Consider the following 10,611-nt stretch of genomic DNA (forward strand, 5'->3'; position numbering starts at 1 on the left):
AACCAGTCAAATAAAAAAAAATCGGATTTTTCCTATATCTCATAGGAAAAACCGACTCAAAGATTTTTGTTCCGAAGGTTTTGTTTGAGTTTTTGGGATAATATGGCTGCCAGCTGTTGTGGAGTGAAGAAACAAAAGCTGAACAATTCAATGCCTGCAGTTTGCTGCAATGGATCAGCCATACATCCCAATCATTATAAAAATGGCTATACTGTGTCATGTGTAGATATGTGTAATTTTTGTTTTGACGTTCTTCATAGTCACCTGTATAATTATGATCCGCCCAAGACTCCGTCTTTCACCAATGAAGCATAGTGAGTAAAGTGGAAACCATAACATAGAAGTTATTGATTTTTATGGAAATAAGGAAATATAGAAAAGTTATGTTGAAAGATAGAAATGGGAATAATCTTGTTCTGAGAGGGAGAAAATATGACATAATTTCAATTTGTTGTTTTCAATATTTTTGTTAAATTGATTTTTAACCAACAATACATTTTAATATCATATTTGTTAATAGTACATTACATTCATATTTATAATCAGCTGATCAGAAAATTATAAAGAGTGAAGTTTGAATAAAGATGTATATAAAATGTAAATGAATTGAAGTTTGTGTAAAAGAAAATATCCTTTGTTTACAAACTGGTGACTCATAGTTTATGTCCTTTTACTCTACATGTATGTACCTGCAGTAATCAGGTCAACACCTTTTCACCCATGGGTCAGTTAAATCTTGTATTTGCATAATCATGTTTTAGCTATATATAGTCATTTACCTGTCATCTGAAGAAATATGGTCATGTTCTAAACTGACCAACACTCTTAAATATAGTAGTACAGTATGATGTAGATGATTTTTGTATATATTTTAATATTGATTTTTCTTATGTTAAGAAGTTCAATATTTAAATATGCATGAATTAATATGGAACTTAAACTGCATGTACATGTACAATACAATGTACATGTATGTGTCTCAATTAAAGATATGTGCAACTGAATCTTATTTTATTGAGAGACAATCTAAACATTGGAAAGCACAATGTACAATGTACTATCAGAACTATGTACTTGGGTTTCTTTTCTATGCAGACCTACAGGAAATCATAATTATTATAACCTAGGAGACCAAGGTTCATGGTACATGTACAACCCGATATGATTTCAAGCTATAAAATTGAGTTAAATGTACAATGTACATGTAGGTTCTTTTCTGAGTTTAGTAAAAGATTTGTAGTCAAAATATCTTTTGGCTTTGCTGGTAGGAGTTCTCCACTCCTTTCCAACTATGAGTAAGAAGAATATACATGTACCTTTTTGATTTGTTCATATGTGTGTCCCCCTGTCCATCAAGTTTCATCCTGATAAGCTACATGTAGACAGTTACTATACTCTAGTTTGTGTAGAGACAACTGATTTTTATTCTCCAAATACAACACTGATTCTGGTGTTTCTCATTGTCACACTGCAATTCACAGATTAATCTGAAAAAAAATCCAAGTAAAAACTCCTATAAACCAGTTGGTGTTTTTTATGGCTTGTTGATTTCAGGCAAAAGTAATATAGATGAACATTGCCTGATTGTATGGACGGTACGACAGATCATTGTGTTATCACAGGTCAACCTTAAGAAAGGTTTGCTATATACAATTTTCTGTTTTAATGATGAAAGTTTCTTTCAATTGTTTCCAAGATGTTTTGGAAATTTGCTGTATTATTTCAGTATGACACCAAGATTTTTCACAGTTTTAGAGTTTAAAATCAGAAACCTTATTTGTACTGTACATTTTCAGGCTCACGAAAATGTACATGTAAATTTGAAGCTCATAAATTTTCTGATCGTAACACAAACAGCAGCTCCTTGATATTTAAGTGTGGATAACAGACTTGATTTTGTATAACATGTATACATTCACAGCTTCTAATCTACATGGTGGTCCAGGGTTCTCGCTAAAGATTTTTGAAGGCGAGTCCAGGGACTTGTCATTTTTAGCCATGATGAGTCCAACAGCAAGAAAAAAATATTTTATTGCAATATAATGTAATATTTTAGTCTCCATTTCCTAACAGGGCAATGAAATGACATTAAATTCAGATCACTTTTTTAAACTTTTGCTATAAAATGATGATATTTGTGTTTAACTGTGATCAGTTTATACAAAATATTTCAATCTTGATGCATCTGTGGACTCACCAGTTTTGAAAATGGTGAGTCCAGACAGATTTTGATGAGTCCAGGACTCATGGACTCGTCTTAGTGAGAACCCTGTGGTCTCTTGTTACTTGTGGTATTGGCTTTGCTCATTGTTGAAGGCAGTACGATGAACTATAGTTGTTAATGTCTGGGTCATTTTGTCTTTTGTGGATAGTTGTCTCATTGGCAATCATACCACATCTTCTTTTTTATATATAAGAAGCTTATAAAAAAGAGTTGAAAAGAAATAGATTTTGTTTTAAATGCATGTAAAAAATTTCATCAAAATTAAACTCATGATGTCCGATGTAAGAAGTTTTTGTATTACATTTTAGTCCACTCTTTGTAACCTGGAAAATAGGCAGCAGTCGTCGTCTCCGTGGTTGTATTGGAACATTCACAGCTACTAACCTACATGGTGGTCTCAGGGAATATGCAGTTACAAGGTACTGTTCAAAATTTGACAATGAATTGACTTATTCAAGTAGCTCACACACAAAAATAATCACAACATGTATGTATTTATCATGTTTATTATAAGTTACTTTGATTGTAAACTTTGTTTATAATTATAATGAATTTTCTGTATACATTTAAAATATAATTGCAATGACTCTACATCATGTACATCAGCAGATTTATCATTCTATCTTTTAACCTTCCATGAAAGACCACTGAATTTAATAGAATATTTAGTCTGAATCAAGCATGTCCAGTGATTATCACAGAATTTTTTAAGAGTAGGACAAGAAAAACATACTGGTACCTCCAAATTAGAATACACAATTTAATAAATATTTATGACCTTAAATGTGAAAGGTAGTTGAAATGCTCTTTATTTCTGTGACCAATATTTCAGTTCTTTATATCCATATGATAATTTTAAGTTGGAACATAAATATCAAGAGTAATTAAAAAAAAAATATGGCCTCGTGCAATTGCCTCTTATTATTGTCATGTATTGAATAGGCTGAATATCTCTTGAAACAAAAGCAGCAATTGAATAAGGTTAGAGAAAATACTGAGGTTAAAGAAAATGGAAATTCACAGTTAACTAGTTCATGCATTAAATTCTGTATTGCATTATTTCTGTTGAATAATTGCTGAATCTTTTATGATTTTTTTTATTGTATTTTACAACATTGTCTGACTTTTTTGCATTCCAGTGCAATGAAAGACAGTCGATTCAGTCCCATTACTAAAGAAGAGTTCAACAAATTGCACTGTTCTGTATCAATACTCACAAACTTTGAGGAAGCCAGGGACTATTTAGACTGGGAGGTAATTATCTAATACAATATGAGTACAATGTTCCAGTAGAATTGAGAATTAACACTGTGGGATCATTTCAAATGGAATAGGATGGAAACTTGTTACAGATATTGCTGCTTTATTTTGTTAAGTATGCAAGCCAAGTTCACTAAAATAACATAAGAAATCGATAGTGTTAAAGAAAAGAGAGTGAGTTAAATTTAACAACCAAAATTTGACTTGCTTTGCTGAAAGAAAAAAACATCAGGGAAAACATATCTTGCTTGAATCATTTCCTTGCTTTTATGATGTCTCATTTGTTATGCGAGACAAATTGCTATATATTGGTTGATTATACACATTTCTGCTAGAGGCTAAATCACATATGCATTGCATGAATACAAAAATAATCATTTATAAGATAACATGAATGCATATTAAGGGAATAAACAAACACACACCTGCAGTGTGCATGCTATTACTTGTTGATTGATCAAGCATCATTATAATCAAGAGCTTGTGGTGTGAACATTATTCAATAACCTTTAACTGTCATATTTGATGCATAGCTCATATTTTTTATTAAACAAAACTGCCATCATAAACATTTCAATTGTACAAAGAATGCATCAATTTTGTCCAGATATAAAATAAGTAATTATTGTTTCATCAATTTTTGCAGTGAGCATTTTTTTAAATATTAATTTTTTAAGCTCACTTTGCCTTAATTATTTCCACAATTATTCAATAATAGAGAATAACAAATGTACTAAATATCAGGGTATATTGAATAAGCAATGTACTTTTATACTGGCAGTGGCACACCATGATTTCAAAATGAAATCAGTGTTAACACATGTTTTTGGCATTAGAAATTACAAAGACAATATTCAAAATAAAAGGCAAGGAATTTGGAACCACTTGAATCTTCAGATGGCTCTTAATTTGCACAAAAACTGTTGAAATAAGATTGGATTTGTCCCCTCTTACAATATTTCGTGACAACTCTTTAATTTCACTAGTTTTCAGAGTGTTTCTGATTTAAGGCTAAGTAATTGAAAAACACTACTATGAAATATCTCTAAGTTAGAATAACTTATTTAGACTACAAGAGCAATGCCACTTACCCAATTACCTTATTTCACTATTATGCATCCACAATTAATAAACTCACTATTCTGCCAGTTTTGGATGCTCATGCAGATAATATATAAGGAAAAAGAGAGGATTTTTCTTTACACATTTATACAGAAAAATTAAAAACATGGAGTACAAGAGTTCTGCTCAAAAGACCAAATCCATAATTTTGATTGGTTGATTTCTTTGTTGGTGTATGGTACGATAAGCATGCTCATAAGTTTTATGACCACAAGGCCTGTAGGTAAGTTTTGAAACATTCAAGAATCCCAGCACTGGTGGCATTTTGTAGGGCATTCAGTAAAATCAATTTATTTAGACAACTTGGGCAATTGTTATTATAAAATTGTATAAAATGAATGAATTTATAATTGTATGATGAGAGAATGGTAAGATTAAGAAAGAAGATGAGGTCTTGCCTTGAATTGAGAAATATTAAGAACTAAGCAAACTACCAAACAAGTCCGTTTTGAAAATATGAAAGACCTACGCTATGGACTTTTAAGGGGAAAAGGAAATAGTTAATGGTAAGCGAAGGTAATTAGAGAACCACCGCATACTATAAACATCAGCAAGGGTAACTGAAGTATAAAAATACTGTGAAGTTGACTGCAATGGTCCATTATGAGAGGGGAGTAGGACATCTGTCACTGTGTGTTGGCTGTTATTAAACATTGGAACTATTGTTCCAATTCTTTCCAAAGTCATCAGCCTCAAGATCCTAGCAATCATGCTAGCCAATGAAATTATACACATTGAAATATTGTTCCCAATACACTTCTAGTCAATGTGAGTTAGAGAATTACGTTTTTATGCCCCACCTACGATAGTAGAGGGGCATTATGTTTTCTGGTCTGTGCCTCCGTTCGTCCGTCCGTCTGTGCGTCCGTCCGTCTGTCCCGCTTCAAGTTAAAGTTTTTGGTCAAGATAGTTTTTGATGAAGTTGAAGTCCAATCAACTTGAAACTTAGTATACATGTGCCCTATGATATGATCTTTCTAATTTAAATGTCAAATTAGAGTTTTGATCCCAATTTTACGGTTCACTGAACATAGAAAATGATAGTGCAAATTTCAGGTTAAAGTTTTTGGTCAAGGTAGTTTTTGATGAAGTTGAAGTCCAATCAACTTGAAACTTAGTATACATGTGCCCTATGATATGATCTTTCTAATTTAAATGCCAAATTAGAGTTTTGACCCCAATTTTACGGTTCACTGAACATAGAAAATGATAGTGCAAATTTCAGGTTAAAGTTTTTGGTCAAGGTAGTTTTTGATAAAGTAGAAGTCCAATCAACTTGAAACTTAGTGTACATGTTCCCTTTGATAACATCATTCTAATTTTAATGCCAAATTAGAGAATTTATTCCAATTTCACGGTCCACTAAACATAGAAAATGATAGTGCGAGTGGGGCATCCGTGTACTGTGGACACATTCTTGTTTTTTAATTGGAACCCCTCCTCTCTAATGCGAATCTTAATTGCTCAATTGCCTAACTTTTTTCTTACATAATTAAACACTTCATTACACAACTAATACACAATTCTTAACCTCAATATTTTGATAGATGTTTACCTGTCTTTTATTCTAGTCACTGCATAAAACTGTTTTGATTCCTTAATTCCTGTTCAACTGGATTGGAGATGTTAAATGCACTTGAATGCCTTATTTAGGTTAGTGCTAAGCTCTAAGAATGGTCTGTTGGTGGCATGATCCAACACAAAATTTCTTCCCCTATCCAACATGCCTTCTTTTTCCAGTGACAGACACAAAATTTCTACCTGCTTTGTAGAACTACCATTTTTATTTACATGTATTTTTAATGTTTTGTTGTGTATAATATGCAGGAATATTTCCCACTAGACATAAGTTCACCAAAATAATTCAGTTGTTATATTCCGCTGATCTATGAATACTACATTATTGCCTGAATGCATAGACAATGAAAAATCTTCAATTAACCATTAGGAATTAGCTCGGGATTTACCTATCTTGATAAAATTGAGCTGATTGCTGATTGGTCACCTCTTCTACAGGGCACCAATCAATATCCAGGATTCGTGAAGAGTTTTTATCGTGTTAGGAATTCAGGCCCTCGCAAGTAGGAGAGATAGATTGCAGGGAGGGACTGAATTATTCAGGTTAAGCACAAGTTAAAATGCAAATCTATCTTAATTTTTTCAGTGTGATGATCTTGTGATCATCTGATCATGATTAAGCAGTATGTCATTACTTTGATTCAAAAACTTTATGCATGTGACAAATCAGCCAATTTTTTTTCTGAAGTTTGTCAATTTTTAAAATGTTTTGTTAAATATTAATGTTTGTTGATATTTTAGGTTGGTAAACATGGGATCAGAATAGAATTTTTGAATGAAAAAGGTCACAAGAAAACTGCTACATATTTACCTGAGGTAGCTATAGAACAAGGTAAATAATGATTATATTAGATTCAAGATCAAAATTAATCACTGTTTAGCGGGTTATTTTTCGCAGTATAAAATTTTAAAACTTTCATTGACTAAGGTATACAAATTATTTTGGCGGTTTTTATTTTGGCGGATTCAAACTTATATCAATAACTTTGCATGTGAGCCTTTAAATTATTTTAGATGGAATTTATTTTGGCGATTTTGTTCTATCCCTGAAAATAAGAAAAAATTTAAACCCCACAAAAATATCCTCCTTCTACATGTATGTTTAATCCTTTTATACCAGGATACATTAAACATGTCAATGGAATGAAAATCTAGTATTTGTTGAGGAGTAATGAAATAAAGACAAAGATTAAACTGTCAATTGTTCTTGAACAATTGAGAGGTCTTTCCTTTTGCAATGTAAAATACATGTTCAAATAGACGTAGAATGTATTGAAAAGCTTTAAAACACACTGAAAATCCTTTAAATAAGGTTAAAAACACTAAATTCGCTATCTTGGACATGACCTTGACCTTTGACCTTTTGACCTTTGTCAAGGTCATTAGTCCCCAATGTCATTGCTGAAGACCCCATGGGTCTAGGACCTACGGTTATATAGTAAAAGCTGATTTTGTCTTTTCAGAAACGTAAAAGAGGCTTTATGCCCCTTAAAAAAAGGTCAAATCTCTGCGGTCAAAATGTAACAAAGTTGCGCTGTAACGACCCAAACATTTTCCACCATTTAAAATTTCTGTAAGTATAATGGTTTCTGAGATTATCCCATAACAAGGTGTTAGGTCAAAGGTCAAGGTCAACATACAAATTTGACCTTGAGGTATTTTTCAAAGATACATGAATTGATGATGATTGGTGAAGATCCTAGGTGTCTACGACTTACAGTTTCTGAGTTTTGGTGGCCAACCGACACCGGTTAATTTTCATAGGGGCATAACCCTACCAATGAGTCGTTGAATCTTTTCGATCCAAAGGTAACGAAGAACCGGGGTCTGGTCCTGAACAAATTTCACCCTTCGTTTTTTTTCTACCTATTACGGTTACGGTGTTGGAACGATAACAAGGTTTTTGGGTTTCGGAGGGATTACTCCGAACCGACAAAATATTTCGACTCACAGGGTGAGTTCCGGATAGGTATTCATGACACCGATACAAAGTGTGAATATGAAAGCGACACGTCTTACGGTTACGGAGGGAAATTTTGTCAAAGTTTGGCGGAACAAAAAGAATAATAATAAACGGAAGAAATACAGTAAGGTCTTTCCCTTTAGTAAAAGGAAAGACCTTAAAAATAAAATAAATGATGAAGGTTTTAAAAAAAAACGTGAAGATTTTTTTTTAAAGTGTTATTTACTAATATTATTCTATAAACAACCTCTGAGCCCAAGGTAGAAAATGAAAGAAAATTTGAAAAAAATCTATTTGATACTATTTTGTAGAATTTAAAAAAGTGATTAAATTAAGTGTTCACAATCGAAAAGTATTTGCTCTGATGTACATTTGAACATTATTAATTGTTATAAGTCTTTTCTAGGTTAAAACTTAAAACACAATTTTGTTGACTTTCCAGGCTGGGATGCAGTACAAACAATAGACTCTCTTCTTCGCAAAGGAGGTTTGAGGGGACCAATTAACAATGAAGTCCGTAGAAATATAAAATTGACTCGTTATCGAAGCGAGAAAATAACAATAAGTTATAACGACTATTTAGGTCACAGACAAAATGGACATGCATGATGATAGCTTTGTACAGCAGGGATCCAGTAGCTCAACTCATTCTCACAAGGACCACTGAAGAAACCATTATACAGGGAACCAGATCTTGTATGCATGATTTCAAATCTGATTATGACTTTCTCATCAGTTAATAAATATGTTAAGTGATGTTGGTTCATCTGAAAACAAAACCATTGACATACATAATACATTGATTTATTGAAAAGTTTGTCAAGTACGCTTAAGTTTTATGTGTAGATTTATCCTTGAAAATATTATACACCCATCATATGTACGATCAGTAATACTCTTTTTAGCAAAATGTAAAATATTTTAAAAATTAACAATGACATTTGAGATCTGTTTTCTAATCTTAAATAGTTTTTAGTCAAATATGAAACCAACCTTTTAGGAAATATATAGCTTGTACATTTTTTACTTCACAAAATTTTTTTTTTTTTTTTTCACATGAGAAAAGTGGCTCTAAGAAATTTTGTAAGGATTTTTCCACAGAAACTCTTGATAAACTTATATTACTGATTGATAAAAAAAATTGATTGTGGTTTTCATCTCATAAGCACACATAGGCTTTGTCACTGCAAAAACAATTAACATGTACGGTATGTAAGTATGATTTCATTGTTTACCATGTCTTGAATGTAACTTAAAAGATACTTATCAATCAAAATACAAACCTATTAACACAATCAGCTGCATATCAGGGTATAGTGTTTGGTAACACTTTTCATGTTTGAATGATCATGGAATATTCAAGTCATGTAGGTAAATATGTTAAACAGTTTCATACACCATTTCTGTTTCATTCTCATAATGATCTCATTCTTGTCTTTGAAAGTAGAATCAGACATTTTGTGAGCATTACGTCTGCTTTCAATTTGACAAAGAACATCTTTTAGCAGTGTATCTCTAAGTCATCATCCTTAAGAGGCCTTTTTAAACTGTGTACTGTTTTAAGTTAGTTATCATGCAAAGAATCTCATTTGCTCTACATATATGTATATGCTCTTGTTATATCAACTATTTCTTAAAATGAATTTGTTTGGCTATAAATTTTTTGTTACAGGAGAATGAAATTGTCTTACTTGTATTTTGATCTTTTAGAAAATAATTGTATTGCTTCATGACTATATAAACAATGAAGAAAGTCATGTGCTGACCCAAAAAGACAACATTTATTCCTAACTGAGATGATAAAATATATGGTAGGCTTGTAATTCATAATACCTGTACTGAGCAGCATTGATATGCAATTGTCAATTTGGTATTATTTTTATCGAAATGAAACATGTTTCCATCATGAAGATCTAATGACAGAATTGTGTTTTGTTTGCAAAACAAAACCTTGTGTTTTGTTTGCAAAACAAAACCAGCATCAAATATAGTAGAAAAAGTTATTGCATTAACGCATAGTAGATAGTTTTTCAACTAGTCTGTCTACACATGAAATTATTTTTTACAAAGTCTAATTAGTTAATTAGAAAATTAATCATTTGATCAACAATTATTTTTTCTTTCAAATAGTCAACTGAATAAATATTTGAAAATTCAAATTTCTATCAGATTTAATTTATGAAATCAAAAGAGCAAAATCTTGTCTTATAACTTAATTAATATCTCAAATTTAATTCAACCAATAGAATTGTTTATTTTTGACCAACATTTTTGCATTTATTAATGCAGTCTCAGGGATCACTTATTTACATGTTTAACATTTATTGTGTACAGACTTTACCACAAAAACATGCAAGCAATAATATTTTCAAACCACCAACCTTAAGTATAATATGTCCAATTTATCTTATTTTCCTGGCTCATTTATACTTCCAAAGTGACAAGGATGCTCTTCTTTGACAAT

At 31.6% G+C, this 10,611-nt stretch overlaps 1 protein-coding gene across 1 annotated transcript; it reads left to right on the forward strand.

Moving 5' to 3' along the window:
- The first annotated feature begins 68 nt into the window (after window positions 1-68).
- On the forward strand, window positions 69-10,097 carry LOC139516789 (nuclear protein AMMECR1-like). The gene is made up of 5 exons (XM_071307096.1): window positions 69-314; window positions 2,533-2,643; window positions 3,364-3,478; window positions 6,926-7,016; window positions 8,590-10,097. Exons 1-5 carry the CDS (start codon window positions 103-105, stop codon window positions 8,754-8,756), a joined length of 696 nt encoding a protein of 231 aa, XP_071163197.1. The 5' UTR covers window positions 69-102; the 3' UTR covers window positions 8,757-10,097.
- Window positions 10,098-10,611: the final 514 nt, after the last annotated feature.

The sequence above is a fragment of the Mytilus edulis genome, chromosome 3 (genome assembly GCF_963676685.1).
Source record: "Mytilus edulis chromosome 3, xbMytEdul2.2, whole genome shotgun sequence".
In the NCBI taxonomy this organism is placed as follows: Eukaryota; Metazoa; Mollusca; class Bivalvia; order Mytilida; family Mytilidae; genus Mytilus; species Mytilus edulis.